This window comes from Petaurus breviceps, unplaced genomic scaffold (assembly GCF_028583685.1).
Source record: "Petaurus breviceps papuanus isolate PSGF00001 unplaced genomic scaffold, PetGlider_PUasm1.0 688, whole genome shotgun sequence".
NCBI classification, from domain to species: Eukaryota; Metazoa; Chordata; class Mammalia; order Diprotodontia; family Petauridae; genus Petaurus; species Petaurus breviceps.
Window position 1 is genome coordinate 21506772 of NW_027186457.1, and position 24083 is coordinate 21530854.

Here is a 24083-nt window from a genome sequence, read left to right on the forward strand (position 1 = left end):
GGAGAGTGAGAAGTCCACAATAATGTTGAGGTTATGAAACTGGGATGGAAAATGGTGGTGCTATTGATGCTCAGGAAACAGAAGGTGATAATCTTAAGATTAAAATTTGTGATGCAACAAATCGTCACCCAGCAGAATAATAGCACAATTACCCTCAAGTTACACATATCTTCAGACTTTTACTCCTTAGTTTTTCCTAGGAAACACTGTAGCAAAGAAGAAAGAATACCTAGTTTGGAGTAAATAGCTTGGAACTGTCAGTCATTTTATCTACTTATCTGTCTTTCTATCTATCTAATTGTTCAGTCAGGTCTGACTCTCACTGTCCATGGGGTTTTCTTGGCAAAGATACTGGAATGATTTGCCATTTCCTTCTCCAGCTCATTTTATAGATGTGGAAACTGAGGCATGCAGAGTTAAGTGACTTCCCTAGGGTCACACATCTAGTAAGTGTCTGAGGCTACATTTGAACTCAGGCCTTCTTGACTCCAAGTCCAGTGCTCTATTAAGCCACCTAGCTGCCTCAACATATGTATATGTATGTGTGTACACACATATGTTTGTATATAGGTATATGTAAAATATGTACACATATATACACACACATATACGTACATCTATCAAATTATTTAGCCTACTTAGGTCTCTTTTGTAAAATGAGCAGGTCAGGCTAGATACAGGATTTGCTAATCCATACTCTCTATCCATGACCTTTACATCCTCTTGAAGCTTTTCTTGGCTTAGACAGCAAGATGCTAAGCTGAAGTTGTCCTGATTTATATCTGGCCACTGGACCCAGATGTCTCTGGAGGAGAAAGTGAGGCTGGTGACTTTGCACAGCCTTGCCCACTTAAATCTAATTCACTTGCAAGTCATGGCATCATGTTCCTGTCATAGTTCTTTTTGAGAAATGAAGGACAACTCACACGAAAGCTAAAGAGTGCAGAGGAACAGAGAAACTGTTGGTTTATTGAAGCCTATAGGTTTTAGTTAAAGGACCTTTGGCAGTAAAATTTTGTAGATGGGCAAGAGTTTCTATGTACTGGTGGTTGGGAAATACAGAGAGGCCCAAAAGTCTTGATGTAGTTTTATGCTTTCATAGCTTAAAGTAGATGATCATTAATTAGTGCTAGCATTCCAATGGCGCATTTCCAATTCTACTGGAGCCATTTAAAGCCATATTCAGGGGTGTGCTGGAGCCAGCCTGAACCAGATCAGACATTGTTGAATTTTCAGTGTGAGCATTAACACTCGGAAAACTGTCAAATGCTATAAATCAGGGCTTGGTTTAGATTTTCTTTTTCTTTTAATCTAGACTTAAGCGATTGAGAAAATGTTAATGTGTCATCAAATTCCTGTGATACATTGGAATTACATTATTCCTTCTACAATTGTCAGGAAAATGAGAGCTGATGATCTCTCAGGTCTACCTTTAACATTCTATGAAATGTTTTTAAAATTAATAACCAATTAATAGGTAGCAGAGAAACAGGTTGGCATTGTGGAAACAGCCCTGGATTTTAAAGTGAGAGAACATGAGTATAAATCCAGCTTCCTGGCCTAAACTCTGCAACCATGAGCAAAAGCATTTAGATCCTTTGAGTCTGTTTGGAAGGGGAGGGGAGAGGGGAAAGGAGGTAATAAAGTATTTCGAAAACTGTGAAGTTGGGACTCCTCAGCTGTTTTGATCTTGTTAAAGGCAATGGAAATTAATTTGCAGTGAAGTTGCCTGATAAAGCATTGAAGAAAAATAAAAACAAAGGAACAAAACAAGCAAAAACCAACCAACCAGAAATGAGGCAGAGGCTAGGTGACTTGGAATTCAGAAGTCATGAGTTCAAAAATCATCCTGAGACACTGACTGGATCAGTATGGCCTGACCCGTGGCTCATACTTAACCTGTTTCTTTATCTGTTGAAATGGGGACAATAATAGCACCTACCTGGCCAGGGCTGTGAGGATAAAATGAGATTATAGTTATGTCATACTAGTTATTATTATTAGAATGGTGAGTAGTAGTATTGGGGAAGTTTTTCTTGCTCTGTCAATTAGCTGTGGAAGGTGGGGAGCGATAATTTGCTCTAGCCTACCTTGCCATAACATATCAAGATAATTATATTCAGTTCTTGGCAAGTCAAGAAGCATCTTTTAGGTACAGTATATACCACATACTGTGGGCTAAGCCCTGGGGATTAAGAGGAAGGCAAAAACTAGTCCCAGCTCTCAAGCAACTCCCAGATGAATGGGGCAGACAAGTTGCAGGCAAACAAGGTATAAGCAGGCTAAATCAGAGGTAGTCTGGAAGGAAGACACTAGCATTAAGAGGGTCTGGGGAAAGATTTTTTTTTCAGAAGGTGGCATTTTAATGGGCCTTGAAGGAAGCCAGGAGAACCATTTTAGCAAGGTTTTATCTGTGAGTTTAGAGGGTGCCAGGAGAATAGCCGTCAAAATGGTAAACAGCCCAGAGAAAGTATGGTATCAGGATAAGGTGAAGGAGCGGGAATGTTTGGCTTGGAGAAAAAAAAAGACCAAAAACAAGGGGGAAAAAAAAGAGTTAGATTCATTCTGTTTAGCTCCAGAAAGCAGAACTAGGTACAGCGGGTGAAAGTTGAAGAAGTACTTTTCATTTGTAAGAAATGTCCCATGACAATTAATAGTGGAATGGGTGGCTTTAGGGAAGGAAAAGGGAACACGCATTTCTGAAGTGTTTACTAAATGCCAGGTTTGCGCTAAAGGCTTTACAAACGTTATCTCATTTCGAAGTGGGTTCTCCCTTTCTGGAAATCTTCAAACCAAAAAGGCTTTTAGGGTTGTTGCTGATTGTATGATACAGGCTGCGGGGCTCGGATTAGACGTCTCCAACATTCCGTACTCGGTGTTTTCCTAAAACGAGGTCTGGGGATCTCATCTCAGGACCCCAGCCCACCCCAGCCCACGGGCATATTTTGGTTTCTGTTCATAGTGGCATGCTCCTGGGATCTCGCCTCCCACGGAAGCCAACAAAGGAGCCGCCTCCCCTAGCTCAGGGGCCGGGAGCAGTCTGGTGGCCCAGCCTCCCACTCATCGCAGACCAGTCCAGTCCTGCCCATGCCGTGGCTTGAGGGCAGCCAACGCAGTGGATGGCATGGGCACTGGAAAAACCTAGCCGGGTTCAGCAAGTCTGAACCTCTCCAGGCCTCCAGAGTCCGCATCTGTAAAATGGGTCCAGTTCAGTGCCTAGGGGCTGCGACATCTTGAGAGCTTCCAAGGCAGGCGGTCGTCCCCTCCAAGCCTCCCCAATGCAGCAGCCCCACACTCCCCACCCCCTCCCTCTTTCCTGCCCTTCCACTCGTGAGCGCGGTCTTGCAGCAGGGACCGAGAACAAGGAGGAACGAGGAGCCGCAGCCGCAGCAGCAGCAGCAGCAGCAGTAGCAGAAGCGAAGGGGCGGGGGAGAGAGGGCGGAGAAAAGAGATTAGACCGCCCCTTTCCCTTAACGGACAGCCAGGCCCGACCAATCTCCTTCCCCAGCCCCTCCCCGTCCCCTTCGGGCATCCACCAATGAGAGTTCCAGGAAGGCGGGATTTCCGCCTCCCCGCCTTGTTGTCGTCTCTTCTCTAGCTTCTCTGCCGTTGGGCCCGCAGAGCGAGCTCCGGGGTCATGGACGCCGCTTAGGATCTCTAGACGCGACTGAGGAGGGACTTGGGACGAATTCACTCTTCGCCAGGAAGGTCCATCCCCCCACCCCTGGCCCCTCCCCCCTCAGGTGAGAGCCGGCAGTGCGGGGCGCCGTGGCCGCGCCTCGGCAGGGGCCTACGCTGTCCTTCCGCCGGTCCTGCCGCCCGCTTTGCCGTCCGTCCCAGGAGCTTGGGCTTCCCCGCTCCCTCCCTCGCACTCCCCAGGGCGGGGCCGGGTGCGGGCGCCCTTGCGGGAGTGGATCCCTGCGGTGACCCCTGGCTGCCGCCCCTCCCCCCACCCCTCCTTTGTAAAGGGCGGGCAGACTGGTAAAGTTTTAAGTTGTTTCGGTTTGACCTGCCCCGCCCCCGAGCCGGACTGGGGGGCCCCCAGGAGGTCTGGGGCGGTGGGAGGAGGCGGACCCCCAGGCGCCTGGGCCACCCGCTCCTGGCTGGCTGGGGGAGGGTCAGCCACCCACCCCCCTGCTGGTCAGGGCGGGAGACCCCCGCGGTGCCCCCACCTGGGCTGCAAGTGGCGGAGTCCCCCGCCCCCCGCGGAGAGGCGCCCCCCACGGGCTTTTCCCTCTGCTTCAGCACCCTGGGCAGCTGCCGGCTCCAGCCGCTCTCCGGGACGAGCGGAGGGTGCCGGGGGCACCCGGGGCGCTGGCCGGGAGGAGCCGGCCAGACTCGGGTCCCAGCTTCTGACCTCGGCGCCCTCCGTGTGCGGAGGAGGCCCCGCACGGTCCGGCCCGTTACGGCCGGGTCACTTTGCTTGTTGTTAGTGGGAGACCCTGAGCGCCTGGATCGCTATGGCCGATTTCTGCAGGGCAGAGCCGCCTGTCCTGACTTTGGGAAGCGCCGGGGTCTTACCTGCACCTGCTTCCTTGTTAGCAGGTAGAGTTTGCCCAGCTGCGTGGTTAAGTAAACCAGACTAGGAGCTAGGGAGGCAGACACTTGGTCAGAGAGGTAGTCTGGGGTAGTGGATAGATTTCGGGAATTAGCGATCAGGATGGCCTGGGTGCACATCCCACCCCTGACTCTGTATGACCTTGGCCAAGTCATTCATCCCCTAAGGCTCAGTTTTCCCATCTTGAAAATGAGAGGATTGGACTAAATAGATGATCTTTGTGGTTTAGCTCTAAATTTATGAGATTTAAAACATGAGAATTCTGGGAGAGCCATCAAATGTCCTTGTTTAAAATTAATAGGTCCTAACCATTATGGACAGCCCAGCAACTCTTCGTAATGTGCCTTTACTTCCTAAGCAACTATCTCTTCAAAGGTATTTGAAATACTGATACCGGGAAGCTGTCGTTAGGGATAGTGGCATACCTGGGGGGGAGGAGGGGTGGCTCTTCCTTGAATCCTTTTGGGCAGTATGGTGTAGTGGAAAAAATCAGGCCTGGTCCTGACTACCTATGTGACCTTGGGCAAGTTTTTGGTCCTCAGTTTTCTCAACTGTAAAATGAGGAAATTGAGCTAAGTAATATTTCAGATCTCTTCTAGCTCCAAATCTGTGATCCTATGACGGTATAATACAGTTAGAATAGTATAAATGTATGTTTGAATGTACTTTTTGCTGCTTCCTATATAAATAATGGAAACAAAAAAGGGTGAAAGAATTTCCTATTTGTTTTGTATGACTTTTACCTTAAAAATGGTTACATTTTAAATTAAAAAAAATGCTGTCTTAGACATTTTTATGTGCAAGTTCTGGGCCCATAGTCCCCTTACCCTTCTAGTCTTCTTGCATCTTATTCCTCTCCATGTACTATTTCAGTTCAGTTGAAGCTGTCCTCATGGTTGTTCCGAACAAGACATTGTATCTCTTGATTCTAGGGATTCTCTTTGGCTGTCCCCAGGGCTAGAATGCTCTCTGTCCTCCACTCTGACCTCCCTGGCTTCCTTTAAGTCCCAACAAGAATCTAATTGTGTGTATGTATTTGTTTATTTATTTATTTGCATGTGATTTTCCCCATTAAATTGTGATTTTATTGGGCAAGAACTGTCTTTGGACTGCCTTTTCCTCTTTTTGTATTCCCAAAGCTTAGTACAGTGGCTGGCACATAGTAGGTGCTTACTAAGTGTTTATTGTTTGATTGGACAGTAATAATGTTTACTAGGAAGTAATTCGCCAGTTCATACCATATCTTCATGTTATGTCACATGGCATTTTGACATGAGATATTACACAAAGATTGTAGTAATTGTGAAAATGTTAATATTCTCCAAAGAGAGGGCCAGAATTATTTAGATAAATAAATTATTACTTATTAATCAAAAGTGTTTCTTTTACTAGGCATTGGGGATGCGATGACAAAAATGAAATGTTCCCTTGTCCTTAGGGAGCTTCCATTCTTTTGAAGGAGACCATATAGGCATAAATAAGTATCTATGTGGTCATTTTTTTGTGGGGAAGGTACTAGCAGCAGTGAGAATCAGGTCATATAGAAGATGATGCTTGAGCAGAGTTTTGAAGGAAAAAAAGGGTTTGTAAGACTTGGTGTACATTCCAGGCATGTATATGGGGGGTGTGCAGTTCATGCAATGGAGATGGAAAGTTGTATATGAGGAAATTCAGGAAAGCTAGTTTGGTAAAAACCAAACTAGGTTGAAGGGTGTATGAAAGAGTGTATATGAAAGGGTGTGTAATAAAGTTGGAAGGTAAGTTGAGGAATCATTGTGATGAATATATAAACCTAAAAACTATAGTACTGAATATCTTATGTGTTCTATTAATGAGAAAGGAAGTGACTTAATAACATTGATATTTTAGTGCATATGAAATCATGTATGTTCCTTATATTTACCATTTAGATTTAGATTTTCCAAGCTAGAAATCCTGGCTAGCCATTTTGAAAATGTGTGCCTTTAGTCACAAGGAAGACTGGATTTGAGAGTGGGAGAGGGAGAATACAACAAGATTAGTGAAAATCTGTTGCTACTACTGGAAATAAAATTCAAATCTAGCTTTCTGCTGGGGGAAGGGTGAGGGGTCAGCAGCATGATTCTAGTATGTAAATTTAGCCACATTTTCCAATTGCTATGAAGTTTAGTTTTTAGTTCTCTTTACTCATGTAATCATTAGACCTTTACTAGTAGATGTTCATGCAGAAAGGTCACAGGATTTAATTGGACAAAATGGTAAGTGCTTATTTTCTTCATCTTAATGTTCTAGTTATTGTATAGACAAGTAGAAAAAGCTATGTGGTGATGTGAAATGAGTGTTGTACTTGGATTTAAAACACTCCTTCTGCTACTTAATATCTATATGAACAGAATTTTAGAATGTGTTATTGAAAGGATGGTTAATGAATGTTTAAAAAAGTTTAGTGTGCTATTTTTTAACTTTTCAATTTTTTTATCCTGAATTTGATAAATATCATCAAGTAGGAGCTTTTTCCATTTACAAAAAACCCCCTCAAAAGCCAAAGAAACACAAAATAGAGGATTGCCCATGAAACTAAATGCAATAACATATCGTTTGTTTTATTAAAGCATATATGCACTCAATTCAGCACATCAAGTGCCAAAAGGTGTCCCCCTTGTTAGCATTCTGTTGGAAATTCCTTCTGTTCTCTTCTGTGCATGTTAAAAATAGCTTCATTGATGCTCTTATCTTTTTTTTTTTTTGTTTTGCTATCATTGGTCAATCAATAAGCTTTTATTAATCCTTACTGTGTGCCAGGTGCTGTACTAAGTACTGAGAATACAAATATAAGCTAAAAGGTAGTGGTAGTGGTGGTGGTGGTGGTGGGAGTTTGCTGCTCTATTCTAATAGAGGACTATACTTAAAAAAGGAAACTGAAAAAGGGAAAGGGGGGGTGGTATATTGGAGAAGGCCAAGACTGCAACCTTGTTAGAGTTGGAGAGATGACTGACCTTAAATGGAGGCACTGGGAGGAGCCATCCAACGAGAGGGAAAGACCACAGGAACTAATGGTAAATCCCTAGGTGGGAATTCCACTGCTGAAGTGTTTTCCAGGATGAAGAGGTTTCTGGGACATGGTGAAGAATGCCACAGTTCAGATTGAATCTTGACTATTGGGAATTGAAAGTTATTCCCTCCTTATCCTTTATACTGTATTGCTTTCTTGGGGAAGAGCAGCTACATCAGGAGGCTGATCTTGCCCCTAAACATTGGGGACAAGGTTACTGTGATCACCCCTTCCTTGCAGTTATCACTGTTCTGACTTCACTCAAGTCCTTTCTGCACATCCAGGATGATCAAGAAATGGAGTCCCAGCAGCAGTTCTAGGATTTACACCTTGAAGCTCTGGTGAAAGTTCTCTAGGCAGATTCCTTCTCAGGTGTAGGCCTTCTTTTCTTGGGGGTGCCCTCCACCCTTTCACATATTGAGGCAGAGGCCCCTGCTGGATCAGGAACTGAGTCTTAACACCTGCAGAGCACCCTACCTCTCTTGTAACAAGTTCACATAATCACAAAAACATCCAAATTACATCCACACATTGAGCATGTCTGAAAATCTCTCATTCTGTACCTCTAATCCATCCCTTCTCTGTCAAAAGGTGGGAGCCATGTTTTATCCTTCTGTCTTCTGGAATTGTGGTTGGTCATTGCATTTATTCTTTTAAATTTCTTTGTAACATTGTTGCAATAGAAGTTATTTTCCTGCTACTCAGTTCACTTTGTATCAGTTCATGCAAGTCCTTTTCATATATCATGTGGGGTAATAATTATCCAAATACATTCATATAGCATAGTTTGTTCAGCTATTCCTCGGTGGACACTCCCTTAGTTCTAGTTCTTTGCTAAAAGAGTGCTACTGTAAATATTCTTGCATATGAGTGTCTTTTTCCCCTCTTTCTTTTATCTCTTTGGTAGTGTATGGGTACTAGTATTGTTGGATAAGAGGATATCCACAGTTTTCCGACTTTTTGGGTATAGTTGTGAATTGCTTTCCATAGTGACTATACATTTTACAACTCTTAGTAGCAGTCATTTTTCTTTATTGTCATTTTTTTGTCATGGGTATGAAGTAAATCCTTGGAGTTATTTTAACTTGCATTTCTCTTATTTAGTGATTTGGAGTATTTTTCATTTTGAGAAGTACATGTTCATATTCTTTGATTATCTACTGGGGAATAGTGACTTGTTTAAGAGAGGGTTCTTTTTTGGGTGGGGAAAGGTCCTATGAGAAATGCCAGCAATATAAAAAAAGATCATTAATAAATGTTAACAAAGATTAAACAAAAGAAAATAAAGGAGTGGTCACAGAGATGCCGCATAGTATTGCTTGGTTCACACTCAGAACTTTTTAACTTAGGAATCGTTACAGCCAACATTCTCATGGTATAGCCTTTGAGGACATAGTCACTCTTAAATCATATCAGAATAGGAACTAGGACTTGATGGAAGAATTAGATGATAATCTGACAAAAAAAAGTACTTTATATTTTTATATCCTAGCAATTACTCTATGTTTTCCTGCTATAAAGATGGGACAATTTCATTCTCTTTAAACTCAGTGGAAAGGTCAAAATTCTTTAAAATAAAAACCTAACAAACTAGCTTCCTGTGGATATGTTTTCATATTACTGAAATAAAATGATATAAATTGATTAATCTGTTACATAGGACCACAAATATAATGAATTTGAAGATATATTGTCCTGAATATGCATCTATCATTTGTAGAAGTAACTCATTTTAGCATATCCAGATACATCTATTCAAATACACATCTATTTTACATATTTTATTGGTATATTGGTTCCTAGTAGGAGTGTTGAAGTAATTGTAAAGATGTGTTGTTATCTAATGGAAAAATAAAAAACTTCCAAAATTGTTAGTAATTTTAAAATATTAAGACTCAGGATTTCATTAACAGGTAGGTGAGTAATATAGAATAATATGAAGAAGAAGTTATTGGTTGCTTAAAACCACGTATTCAGTCATTGATAAAGCTAGGAATAAGGATTCTTTATATTTGTAGGTTCTGAAAAATACCATTATACTTTATACATATAATAAATATTGATTATTTTTACAGTTGAAGTAGAATAGTTTGTTTTGGACTTTAGAATGCATTATAGGATTAAAATTATTTCTTGTTCTCTGTACCCATACTGATTGGGGGAGATTGCCTAGGGTGTGAGCCCATTATGGGTAGAAGCAGACTGAGATTGAGTATTTTGGGGGATATTCTGCACAAAAAGAAGAGCTAATTGTATTGCTTTTGGAATGCCATTTTGTTATCACTACCTTGAATCATCTGATTATTACATGTTTATGTAGGTAAAAAAAAATTTTTTTCTCAGACTAGGACCAGTAACCACTCTAACCAAGATAGAAATGGAATATTGTCCTGTTAAATGTATTGTGTACTTTCTCCTTTAATATAGGAGTTCAGCTAAGTATATTACAAAGTAATAAAAATTAAAACTCTTTGGTAATGGTTACAAAATAGAGGTTCATTAATGCAACAGATTATACAGCATATAACAATAATGTTCACACCAACTGCAATGAAGGCTCACAGTCTGACCAAAACTCCAGTGAAAACTGGAAAGCACTGACAGAAATGAGGTTTAGACCAACAGTATTGGTTATACAACATTTAAAAAGTTGTTGCATAAAGAAAACAAATGCAGTTGCAGTTAGAAGGGAAAAAGTTTATTAGAAAACAATCTTTGCAGAAAATTTCTCTGGTAAAGTTCTCATTTACTATATTTAAGGAACTGATTCAATTCTATAAAAAGAAATCCAAGCTATGACTATGTATTTTAAGAAAAAATGCTCTAAATAACTAACATTAGAGAAGTGAAAATTAAAACAACTTTAAGGTTTCCTCTTACACTCATTAGTGTGGTAAAGAAGACAAAAGAGGAAAATGAGAATTGTGGGAGGAGCTTTGGGAAAATAGGTACATTAATTTACTCTTGGTGGAGCTGTGAATTAATTGGTCTAGCCATTGGAAAGCAGTATGGAACTGTACCTAAAAATTCACCAACTCTGTATACCCTCTGATCCAGTGATAACCCAGGGTATCCCCTCAAAAGAAAAAACAAAGTGGAAAAAGATCCATATATACAAAAATACAGAGTTGTAGTAGCTAAGAACTGGAAACTGATGGTGTCCATCAATTGGAAATAATAGCCAAACAGATTATGGTATATGAATATAATAGAATACTATTGTGCTATAAGAAATTGAGATGATTTGGAAGACTTGTATGTAATCATATATAATGAAATAAAGAGAACCAAGGAACAATTTACACAATTAAAACATTGTAAAGAAAAACAACTTTGAAAGATTTAAGAACTTTGATCAATGTAGTGATCAACCATGATTTCAGAGGACTGATAATAAAGCATCCTACTTATTTGCTGACAATGAATGAAGACTCAGGATGCAGAATGACACATATGTGGACAATATGGGGATTAGTTTTGATTGGCTATGTATGCATGATTGATTTTCTGTTACAAAGATTTTGTTTTTGTTTCTGTTTTTCAATAGGAGGGGGAGCTTTGAGAAGGAGTAGAGATTAGGGATAGACTTTTCCCCCCTTCTCAGCAAAGAAAAGAAAATAGGAGAATACAAGGAAGTCCAGAAATAATAACAGACAAGCAAGACAGCTTTGAAAATTACATGTTGAATTTATTATATATTGAAAAGTAAGCTCTATATGATAGAAATTTATAGTTTCAGGTACAACCAAAGTATTTTGTAAATTCTTGTTTTATTTGGTTGCTATGTTCAGAATTACACAAACTATTAAGTATTTAGATTTTTTTTTGTCTTTGACAGACACTGAATCTCTTGGCAAAACAATGGATACGTTATCACTAGCTTGATAGGGAATTAGAATACTCCTTGCTTCCCATTGCCACTTCCAGGTTCCCCCTCCACCTCCATCATCCAATAATTTTTCTTCCTTTGAGGTCAATACAATCCATATCTTCCACCCAGTCAAAATCTTGATAATTTTTATCTCCAGATCTCCAGGACACTGCCCTTCCATCCTTGATGCACCAGTACCTGGCTCAATTTTTCTCTCCTTCCTAACTCCTACCCTAATATTTTGAGACTTCAGCATACCCTGTTTCCCCGAAAATAAGCCCTCCCCTTACTGTGTAAGATTTCTCTAAAATAAGCCCTCCCCCGAAAATAAGCCCCATTGAGATTGCTACTGTAGTGAAAGTGATCCCCTGCGCTACACGCTACATGACGGTACCCTCTGTATGCACCGTCCCCCCCCCCTGAAACGCACACCGCGCTCCGAGCTGCATCCAATCAGAGCTGCAGCAGTGAGAGCGTCATCCTGTTCTTCCCCAGTGATTTGCTTATTGAATAAAGGTACATTTTTTTGTTCACATTTACCTGTTTATTAAAATTGCTGTCAATGTTCATTAAAATAAGCCCTCCCCTGAAAATAAGCCCTCTGGTGTTTTTCTGTCCCAAAAAAATAATAAGACTGTCTTATTATCGGGGAAACACGGTACATATTGACACTCCCTGAAAGACCCTAATTGTTCAGTTCTTCAGCCTACTCACTTTTCATTACCTAATTCTCCATTCCATCTCAACTATAACAATGATGGTCATACTTTTGATCTTTCCATTACTGATAAATACACCACTTCCATGTTCAAGAACTTTGAATTCTCCTTCTCTGACCACATTCTATTGACTTTCTACCTTTCCCTCTGCCTTCCCACACCAGATTTAATTCTTTGTTCACACTATTGCCTCCAGTCCCTTAATCCCTCAGTTCTCTCCTAGGATATCATTCCTGAACTGTCCATTTTCTCTTTTTTTTCTCCATATTGACCCTCTGGTGAACCAGGTAAGTTCTATAGTGTCTTGTGTTGAGTCCCTATTCTCCTTATCATATTGCTGCGTGTTCCCTGAAGCCAAACCTCAGCCTTGGATCACTCCTGTCAACTGATGCCTTTGCCCCTACACACATACTGCCAAACACAGTTGCAGAAAATCAAGTATCCGTTCTGAGTTGTATCAGCAATGCCATATTGTTTATTTAGCTTGTGCTCAAGTCCCCAATCGAATTCATATTTCTTCCGCGTGACTCTATATAAAGGTTTTAAAATCTGTCCCAAATGTGGAATGTGGTGCCTCCAGTATCCAAACAATCCTATGAACTTTTGGGCCTCCTTCTTATTGGTAGGGGTAGGAAAATCCTGAATCTTTTGTCGGGCTTGAGGAAGAATCTCCCTTAGCCCCTTGTTCCATTGTATACCCAAAAATTTCACATTTTGAGCTGGTCCTTGAACCTTTGCAGGGTTAATTTCCCACCCTTTACTTTTCATATGCTCAATTAGAAGGGTCAAACTCCTTTCCACTACTTTCGCATCTTTTCCCTGTACCATGATATCATCAATGTAGTGGGTAAGCTGTACACCAGGTAGCTTTAATTCATCCAACTGTTCAGCCACAATCCTGTGACAAATAGTGGGGCTATGTATGTACCCTTGTGGCAAGCGGGTGAAAGTATATTGTCTACCCTGCCAAGTGAAAGCGAAGTGGTCCCATTGTTTAGGGTCTATTGGGATGGTGAAGAAGGCATTTGCCAAGTCAATAACTGCATACCAAGTCCCATCATATTTCTGGATCCTTTCTATTAAGGTGATGGTATCTGGAACAGCAGCATACAAAGAAGGAGTCACCTTATTCAACTGTCTATAATCCACAGTCATTCTCCATGTCCCATCTGATTTTCTTACTGGCCAGACAGGATTATTCCATCTTGTGGTTGTAGGGACCAACACTCCTGCTTCAACATATTCCTTTATAGTAGTGGTAATTTCATCTTGCCCACCTGGCACACGATACTGTTTTAAAGTAATTACTTCAGAAGGTTCAGGTAAAGTGATCGGGTCCATTTTTAGTTTTCCCACTAAAACTGTATTAATTCCTATCTTCCTCACAGCAAATTGGTATCTCCCTTCAGGTAAATTCAGTGTCATGCCTCTCAATACATCTATCCCAATGATGTATTCAGGAATGGGTACAACAACCACAGTATATTCTTTCTTAGGTAACTGCCCAATTTTCATTGTTATTTTAACCTGTCTGGCTGATATTTCAGCACCTCCTAGACCCGTGATGGTAATAGGAGTTCCATGTTTAAACTTATCAGGGTTTCCATAGATAAGTGTGGCCTCAGCCCCAGTATCAATCAGTGCCCTAGTCACAGTAGTTGATCCATTCTTCCAATATATTGTTAAACCAATATGGGGTCTGCAATCTCTTCTGCATATTTCTTTTATCTGGGCTGGGGCTTGGCCTATCTCCTATTCCCCCTGAAGGTGGGGCAAACTTGGATACAAAGATTCAGATTCAGAAATACCTGCAGGGGTGGTTCCTGCTTCCCTGTTCATTCTAATGCTAAGTACCTTTTCTTGGTACAGCTTATGCAGCTCTTCAGTTGGAATACCATCTATTCTTCTGAAGTCCACCCCAGCTCTTAATAGAGCAGTAAACAGTTCCGTTCTTGTTGGTCTATTTTGTCTCTGAATCCTCTGGCTGTTTACTCTTCTCTCTCGAGGCAATTTGTCTTTTTCCCATTCCCCTAAATCGCTTAATTGTGAAATCTTATCCAGCACCTCTGAAAGAGGGTGCCCTATTTCTCCAATTAACAGAGTCAGAATTAGGTGCTTATATGCAGGAGGAGCTGTCTTCACTATGATATTTCTATGAGGAACTCCTAGGGGGGTATCATAATATGCATTTGCATCTCCAATCAGGATAGCAGTTTTCATTACCTCCTCCTTTAGTTTTCTCATACAGTCTCTAAGTGAGTACCAGGGTCTGTCTCCCCTAGGCCACATAGATTCAGTTGGATATTGCTTTGTGCAACCTTCTGCAGCTAAAGCTAGAAGATTCGTTTTATTATTTCCTCCTTTCATATGGTGATCCCTAAAAGCCTGGTGTACAAAAGGATTCTGACTGATACTTATGAATTTTAAACAGTCCTCACTGTCCAGTGTTATTCCTCCGGCGCCTTCATCAGTGATTCTTACTATCCAAGACACTAAAGACTCCCCCATTCTTTGGGTAAATCTACTCAATATATCAGTGATCTCCTGTTGAGTGAAATCCTCAATTATCTCCCTGGACTCTGTTTTGCCTCGGTGGCTCTCCTGTCTTCTTCTTCGTATGGGGAGAGCTTCTACATTAGAAGACTCCTCATCTAACCTTGCTCCATTCTCCTCACACACATTCTCCTGGAAGCTGTCAGGGCAACTCTGCCCAGCCTGTACAAAAGCTGCATGCACATTCGTTCTGCTAGTTTTTTGCTTCCTTTTAGCTACATGAATAGTAGCTTGCTCCTGGACTGGAGTCCCTCCAGTTTGCTCTTCTGAGTGCTGTGACACAGAAGAATCCTCAGGCAAACCAGCTGACTCCCTAGCCATCTGAGCTCTTTCCTTCAGCAGCTTATCCCTACTTTTACACATAAGGCGATAACTTGTTAGCAGCACCCAGCCTCTCCTGCACACTCCTGCCAGTTCTTTGCCTGGTTCTATGGGTATTGCTTTCAAACATCTTTCCAAATCTCCAGGTTCTCCCTCTTTTAGCCTTGGTTCCCAGTTTTCACAGGGCCCTGTGCTTTTAGCCCATTCTCTGGCTAGAGAGGAATAAGGCAAATCCTCCCATCCTGGAATAGCCATTTCTCCCTCTAAAGCCCCACTGCTTCCAAATAGAGGCCTGACATTTTGTGATCCCATCCTCGTCGCCAAATGTATCAGCAATGCCATATTCACAATGCCTATAGAGATTACAAATATGCTGATATAATTATCCATTAGAAAATACGTCATGTTTGCCATATGAGGAAATAAACTAGAAAATTTATTAAGATACCAAAAGACTGAGTCCCAAAACCAGAAAGTGAAAGCCATCAGAGTAGTTATAACATTGGCACAGGTAGATAAAGTAGAAAGCACCCACATTTTCAAGCCTTTAAAACAGAACAGGCTACCTCAGGCAAAGATCCTCCTCTCCCCACTCACAGCAACCACCCAGCGTCCTGGAAGAGCGCTCCCAGCAGCTCCGGCCCCTGGCAGTCCTCAGCAGGAGTCCTTAGCAGAAAGTCCTTAGCAGTTCTAACTCAAAAAGGGCTTCGCGCTGCCACTGCCTCTGCTGCTGCCGCCGTCACCACCACCGCCAGCCACCGAAGGAACGCTAGCTTGGCTTCCGCTTCCTCTTGCTCCGCCCCTTCCTGCTACGTCAGCAAGTCCAACGGGGCATGGAAGATCTTTAAATCCCATAACCCTTACATGAGTCCAGTACAGATTTATGTTACAGAACCTCAGCTAGACCATTGCTGGTGCTGGGCAATTCTTCTCCATTTCTGTTATCAAAACTCACTATCCCATTCCTCTTGGTGGGTCTTACAAACCTTTTCATTTCTCCTCAGACCTTATCTGGTCCTACCATGCTACTCACCTGGTCCTCATCATTATCTCCAGAAATTCATCTTTTTAAAAAAAATTAACTCATTAATTTATTTTTTATTTTAGGCATTCACTTCCATAAGATTTTGAGTTCTAAGTTTTCTCCCCTTTACTCTCCTCCCCCCTGCCCAAGATAGTGTGCGATCTGATTCATATACATTCATTTTAAGCATATTTTCACATTAGTCATGTTGTAAAGAAGAATTGGAACCAATTGGGAGTAACCGTAAGAAAGAATAAACAAACAAAAAGAGAGCAAATAGTATGCTTGGATCTGCATTCAGACTCCATAGTTCTTTCTCTGGATATGGATATCATTTTCCATCATGAGCCTTTTCAAGTTGTCTTAGATCCTTGCATTTCTCAGAAGAGCTAAGTCTATCAAAGTTAGTCATTGCACAATGTGGCTGTTACTGTGTACAATGTTCTCCTAGGTCTGCTCACTTCACTCAGCATCAGTTCATGTAAGTCTTTACAGGTTTTTCTAAAATTTGCCTGCTCGTCATTTCTTATACTACAACTTGTTCAGCCATTCCAGAGTTGATAGGCATCCCCTCAATTTCCAATTCTCGACCACCACAAAAAGAGCTACTATAAATATTTTTGTATGTGGGGGTCCTTTTCCCATTTTTATGATCTCTTTGGGATACAGACCTAGAAATGGTATTGCTGGGTCAAATGGCGTGTACATTTTTGTAGCCCTTTGGCATAGTTCCAAATTGCTCTCCAGAATGGTTGAATCAGTTCACAGGTCCACCAACGATGCATTAGTGTTCCAGTGTTCCCAAATCTTCTCCAACCTTTATCATTTTCCTGTTTTGCCATGTTGGCCAATCTAATAGGTGTGATGTGGTACCTCAGAGTTGTTTTGATTTGCATTTCTCTAATCAGTAGTGATTTAGAGCATTTCAGGAATTCATCTTCTTGAAAAATCAAATCAGCTCTGAAATTCAAACCTTCTCAGTACACTTGGCTCCTTGGGCCCTTTCCTCTCTCTGATTAGAGAGGGTGGAGGAGACCTCCCAGATCTTGTATTTAAGGAGGAGGACACCTCATCATTTCCTGCAGGACTTTATCATGCCTTCCTGTGCTGAGTACTCTTTTCCCCCTCTCACTGCTTTTAAAAAATGTATTGTCCTTGATTGTGAGCTTCTTTCAGTCACAGGTTGTCTTTTTAATTGTATTTTAGGTTTCCCTAAATCTTCTATCTTTCTCCCTTCCCTCATCCTTTCAGTTGAGAACCTTGCCTCACATTTTTCAGAAAAAAATGGACACCATTTGCCATGGGTTTCCTCTCCCCTCTTCCTTATCTCGTATCACTCAGATGCCTTCTACCACATATCTGTGCATCTCTTTTGTCCTTCACCTCTGTCTCATGGGAAGAGCTAGCCCCTACTTGTCAAGGCAGCTAACCCCACCTGCACAAGTGATCCCGTTCCATCTGTCATCCTAGCTGACTGTCCCCTCTTATCAGCCCTACTCTCACTTTTCTTCAATACCTTTCTCTCTGCTGACTGCTTCCCTACTGCCTACAAATATGCCAGTGATTACTCCGTTCCTCCCCAAACCAGATAGCTCACTTGTTCCTTCCATCTCTGCTAATTGTTATCCTATATAGCTTTCTGAAGCTAAATTCCTCGAAAAGACCATTTATAAAAGCGGTCTCCATTTTTTCTCCTCTCACTTTCTTAACCCATTACAATCTGGCTTCTGATTTCATTCCACTGAAATGACCATATCCAGAGTTCTCAGTGATCTCCAAATTATCAGATCCAGTGGCCTTTTCTCCATCTTATCTTTGATCTCTCCGCAGCTTTTGACGCTTGATCGCCCTGTTCTCCTTGATACTCTCTTCTCTCTGGGTTTTCAGGGCACCAGTCTCCCCTACTTGTCCTATGTTTCTCCTGTTACTTTGCTGGATCCTCATCAAGGTCATGTCTTCTAACTGTGAGTGTCCCTCAGGGTTCTCTCCTGAGCTCTCCTCTTTTCTCCCACTATTGTACTTTGTGATCTCATCAGCTCCCGTGGATTTACCATCTCGTTATCATTCTTGAATCTACCTTTCCAACCTAAACTCTATGCTGATTTATATTTACTGTGTCACATCTTTAACTGTCTTTCAGACATTTTGAAATGGATGTCCAGACATGTCTTAAATTCGGCACGTCCAAAACTGAACTTGTTATCTTTCCCCCTTAACCTTACCCTTGTTCAAACTTTCTCCAGACTTTCCTATTGTTATCAAGGGCACTACTCCTTCCAGTTCCCTAGGTTGCAACATAGGTGTCTTCCTCAGCTTCTCACTTTCTTTCTCCCTTCATATCCATTGCCTCCAATCTGTTGCCAAGGCTTGTCTATTTCACCTTTGTAAAACTCTCTTAAATACTGCTCCCCTCTCCCCCTCCATTTCCACCATTATAGTACAGGCTTCAGTAACGAGCTGGTGGGTCTATCTGCCTCAAATCTCTGCTCAATCCAATCCATCACTTACTAAAGTGATTTTCCTAAAGCTCAAGTCTGACTATGTCATTGCTCCTCCCCCTTACTTCCCTCTTCCACCCTGCCCCCCCCCCCCCAGTGGCTTCCTATTGCCTCCAGAATCAAATATAAATGTTCTGATTGGCATTCAAAGCCCTTCATAACCAAACCTCTTCCTGCCTTTCTAGTCTTCTTGTATCTTACTTCCTGAGATATTCTCTTCTGATCCAGTGATAGTGGATGCTTAACTGTTTGGCAAACAAGACTCTCCATTCCTGATGCCTGGATTGTTCTCCCTCATATGTACCCACTGACTTCCTTCAAATTACAACTAGTGCAGAAAACCCTTCCCAGTATTTTTTAGTTTTAGTTCTTTCCTTCTGTTGATTATTTCCTATTTATCATGTTTATAACTTTTTTGTATATAGTTGCTTGCTTGTTAGACTATGAGCTGCATGTGTTAGACTGTGAGCTCCTTGAGAGCAGGGATTGCCTTTTACCTCTTCATGTATTCCCTGTGCCTGGCACATTGTAGGCATTTAATAAATGTTTAGTGACTGACTTACTGATGTATCTTCTCTATTTTCTTAGTTTTATCATCTCTTAGTAGTATTATGGGTAGGAGTTATGAAAAATTCATGAAAATAATTAAAAAGAAATTTTGGAAATGAAGCCCTTTTTTGTTTTTAATTTGTAACTATGAATTAGGATATAAAGGAAGTAAATTGGAAGAATATATTATAAAATGCAAACCGTTATAATAAAAGTTTAACCTCTATGAGAGAAGTGATTAATTCTCTATCGTTAATAATCAGTTATTTAATTAGGAACTGGATTTTTTCAAAAGCCTGTAGTTCAGTTCTTTAGGACATCCTGATAATGAGATCAGATTAACTTTCCTAACAATCTTGTCGTTTTGCTACTTGTGCAGTCTTCTCCTCAGAACGATTCCTAAAGATGAAGTCAAGGGACTTCTCTCCCTTTCCCTGATCTTGTCTATTTCTCTTTTGTTTAATATATTTCTACAGCAAGTATATGTATTCAACTTTAGTTGAGTTTTATGTTTCATATATGAGTAAGGTAGTGAGATATCTGTTCCTTCTCTCCTGATTTTATGTTTGTATATTTTCATTTATGAATATGAATTAAGAATATGAAAAAGAAGTACTGAATTTATGTGAAATCCTAAGTTTGTCTTCTTCTACATTTTGTTCTTAGTATATTCCCTTCTTCTACTTTTTCTTTCATTTCTTAAAACCAACAAGGCAAAAAACAACACAAAACAACAAAACCCCCAAAACACACAAAAAAAGCCTCACTTATGTTTTTCTTGTGTTTGTTCTATTTAACTTTATGTGTGATGTTTGATGATGTTAGTTCTCTGAAGGGACACTTGCTTCTTCTTCCCCATTAGAATGTAAGCAGAGTTCATCATTTGCTCAGATATATTTAACTTTTTGGGTTTCTTTTTTCTGTTGTGTTTGCATTTCTAATTTATTCTCAACCCTAGTCTTTCCATCAAGATTGCTTGAAAATGCTCTCTTCTATTAAAGTTTCATTTTTTTTTTGCCTGTAGGATCTGCTGTAGATCCTCTGCTATGGCTCCTAGTGCTACAGCTTGCCCAGCTTGGTTCTGTTTAGGGACTTAAGGCTCTGTCCTCTACTTCTACTTGGAGAGGTCATGACTGGGTTCTAGCTTATGGTACCCCATTATTGGGGCTTATGTTGTTTTCTGATGCCTTTATTTAATGTACTACAGGTCAGTGTGTGAAAATTTGAATACATTTCCCTCCTCTCCCACATAATCATCTGTGTTGCAAAGTAGTGTACTAAACCTGAAGTTAGGAAGTTCTGAGTCTAAATCTGGCCTCAGACATTTTACCAGCTATGAGACCATGGGCAAGTCACTTACCCTCTTTACCTCCATTTCTTCATCTGTAGAATGGGGCATAGCTTCTACCTCACAGTGTTGTTGTGAAGCTTAGATGATATTTATAAGGCACTTTGGAATTCTTAAAGTGGGTCTAAATGCTAGTTAGTGACTTCTCATTTAGTTACCAGCTTTCCTACTGGCTGCTAAATTAATATTCCAAAGACATAGGTTTTATTAATTTAGCAGCCAGTAGAAAAGCTGGTAACTGTCCCTTCCTCCCCAAAAATTGTTTTGTTCTTTCTCTCCTGAAATTACTTTGTATTTACATAATTCTATATGTGTTGTATTGCCAGTAAATTGTAAGCTTCTTGAAGGCAGGAGCTTTTTCTTTTCTTTGTATATCAGGTTCCTAGCATATGTACTTTGCACATATCATAATAAGTACTCAATATATATTTGTTGACTTGTATTGAATTGTATCTGTAAAGTAGAAATAATAATAGTTGTACATAGGGTTGTTGTTATGGAAATGTTTTATAAACCTTTTACTATATAAATGTTTTTACTAATTAGTTATTCATAATAAAAGCTTAGTTTTAAAATGTGGGTTTGACCTGAAATATTAACAGCATGTTTGTAATAAATAAGGATACTTTGAAAGTTTAAGAATTTATATAAGTGTATATGTATGTATATATTCCATTGAATTAGGAACCTGCATTAAACATGTCATAAAATAATGGTTAAGTAATTACTAATGAATATATAGCTGTTTTTCTTCAGTAGATACATGATAGATTGACAGGATCAGTTGAATATTGTGAATGCTACATTAAGAAATCAGTATTTATTTGATCTACTCACTGTTCTCATGTGTTTATTTTTCAGGTGATTAAGATGCTGTTATCCATAGGGATGTTAATGTTGTCAGCCACACAGATATATACTATTTTGACCGTCCAGCTGTTTGCATTCTTTAACCTGCTACCTGTGGAGGCAGACATTTTAGCGGTAAGTGTATCTGAAACAAATTAATGTGTCTGAAATAAGTGGAAGAAAAAAAAGTACTACCCAAGCAAGCCAGGTGTGTGTATGTCTTTGTCTTTGTGTGTGTGTGTGTGTGTGTGTTGACTTTTATGATATGGAATAAGTAATTAACAGTTAGAATTTCTTGGCTAGAAACTATCTTGTCACAGATGTTTTGTGATTCGAGTAGAAGTAATCTTTACTGAAAAAATTTAAATAAGATGCATTTAAATAAGAGTGATTTGAGACTATGCAAGTATTTTTTTAAGTTTATTTTTATTTTTCAACATTCACTTCCATAAGTTTTAAATTTTCTTCCTTTCCCATCCCTCCTCCCTCCCCAAGATAGTATGCAATCTGATATAAGCTCTATATATACATTCTTATTAAGCATATTTTCACATTAGTTATGTTGTATAGAAGAATTATAATGAATGGGATAAACCATGAGAAAGAAACAAAAAAAAACAAAAAAAAGAAAATAATCTGCTTTGTTCTGCTTCAGACTCCATAGTTCTTTCTCTGGATGTAGATGGCATTTTCCATTGTGAGTCCTTTGGAATTGTTTTTAGGTCCTGGCATTGCTGAGAAGGGCTAAGTCTATCAAAATTAGTCCTTGCACACTGTGGCTATTCTGTGTACAATGTTCTCCTGATTCTGCTCACTTTACTCAGCATCAGTTCATATAAGTCCTTCAGGTTTCTCAGAAGTCTGCCTCTTCATCATTTCTTATAGCACAGTAGTATTACATTACATTCATATACCACAGCTTGTTTAGCCATTCCCCAATGGCATCCCCTCAATATCCAGTTCTTGACCACCACAAAAAGAGCTGCTGTAAATATTTTTGTACATGTGTTCCCTTTTCCCATTTTTAAGATCTCTTTGGGATACAGCCCTAGAAGTGGTATTGCTGGGTCAAAGGGTATTATGCACATTTTTATAGCCCTTTGGGCAGAGTTCTGGATTTCTCTCCAGAATAGCTGGATCAGCTCACAGCTCCAACCAACAATGAATTGGTGTTCCAACATTCCCACATTCTCTCCAATATTTATCATTTTCTTGTTTTGCCATTTTAGCCAATCTGATAGGTGTGATATGGTACCTCAGAGTTGTTTTGATTTGCATATATGCAAGTATTTTATACTTCTGTTGCTTTTATCTGTTCTGCTAAGCTCTGAAAATGGTCTGGGAAGAAAGCCCTTAATGACTGGGACTTTTGCTCAAACCTTAAGATGATTTTCTCTTTTAAAACATTTTAATTGATAACTTTTGTTAGTTACTCAAATACATTCAATAATATTGCTCCTTCTCTACTTACAGACCTGTCCCTTACCAGAAAATAAACAAATTCAACAAAATTAACTTAGCACATCAGCCAAATCTATCATTATATACAGTGTTTACATTCTAAGTCCTTTACCTCTGCAAAGATGGGAAGGCGTAGTCTTATATCTCTCTTTCACTTTGCATCAGTTCATATAAATCTTATTATACTTCTCTATAGTAATTATATTTGTTGTTTCTTAGAGTGCTGCAATAATCTATCACATTAATGTATGACAGTTCATTTAGCCCATTCCCAAGTTGACAGGAATCCACTTTGTTTTTAGTGCTTTAGTACTCCTAAAAGTGTTGCTATATGTATTTTGATCTGTATGAGACCTTTCTTTTTATCATTGATGTCATTGGAATACCTGTCATGAATGAATCAGTGATTATAGTGATTTTAGTCACTTTCTTAGAATTAACAACTGGTTGGACCAATTTTAAGATTTCTTCTTATGCTTAGAAACACATTTAAATTTCTAGCTTCATTTCTTTGAAGGTTACTGTCCTTGAAATGTGATAAAATGACCTGGAGCCTTTAGGGCCAGCAAGAAGCTGACCTGCATGGTCTTGCTGGACCTTATTTATATAAATACACATTCTAAGTAATGTCTCTGAAGGTCTTGCAGTCAATTCAGGATGTGAGACTATGAACTAGGGACACTTTGTGGTAGTCAGCATACATTAGGGTAGGTCCTCCTTTTGCATTATACTACTTCATATGTTCATTACCCACAAGACTAGAACTTTGGGTATTCCCTAATATAGGAATAGCCTTTTAATGTGTGCCAATTTTAGTCTAAAGTTCTTATTCTTATGGGGTTATTGAGACTTTGTACCCAGAAGCTGACATATGGCATGGGAGTGTGGGTCCTCTTCCACAGTGCCTAGACTATGGGTGCTTTAAGGTCCTGTGCTGCCTTGTACCGGGGCTATCAGTGCTTATTTCATATTGCCTTTGTGTTCCCCTCCACTCTTCAGGTGATGTCTGATATCTCTTCCAATTCTATGATTCTGTGAAATGTGTCACTCTCAATAGTCCCAAATTCTCAACTCTTCACTGTTGTTTATGCAGTAGAATGTAAGTTCCTCTAGGACAGAGACTGTTTTTTATTTCTTTGTATTTCCAACACCTAGTGTGTAGTGGGTACGTGGTACATTTTTGTTGATTACAATACTAATACAATACAATACTTTTCTTTCTTTCTTTCTTTCTTTCTTTCTTTCTTTCTTTCTTTCTTTCTTTCTTTCTTTCTTTCTTTCTTTCTTTCTTTCTTTCTTTC

General features: G+C 40.0%; 1 protein-coding gene across 2 annotated transcripts in view; it reads left to right on the forward strand.

Moving 5' to 3' along the window:
- Positions 1-3562: 3562 nt before the first annotated feature.
- The window catches only part of RNF13 (ring finger protein 13), a 105895-nt gene continuing 85374 nt past the window's right edge, over positions 3563-24083 (forward strand). The window contains exons 1-2 of one of the 2 annotated variants that reach the window (XM_069104733.1): positions 3563-3743; positions 21334-21456. In XM_069104733.1, the coding sequence (XP_068960834.1) occupies positions 21343-21456 (114 nt within the window). In that variant the 5' untranslated portion in view covers positions 3563-3743; positions 21334-21342. The remainder of the gene's footprint in view (positions 3744-21333; positions 21457-24083) is intronic. The other variant, XM_069104732.1, reaches the window with a different exon arrangement.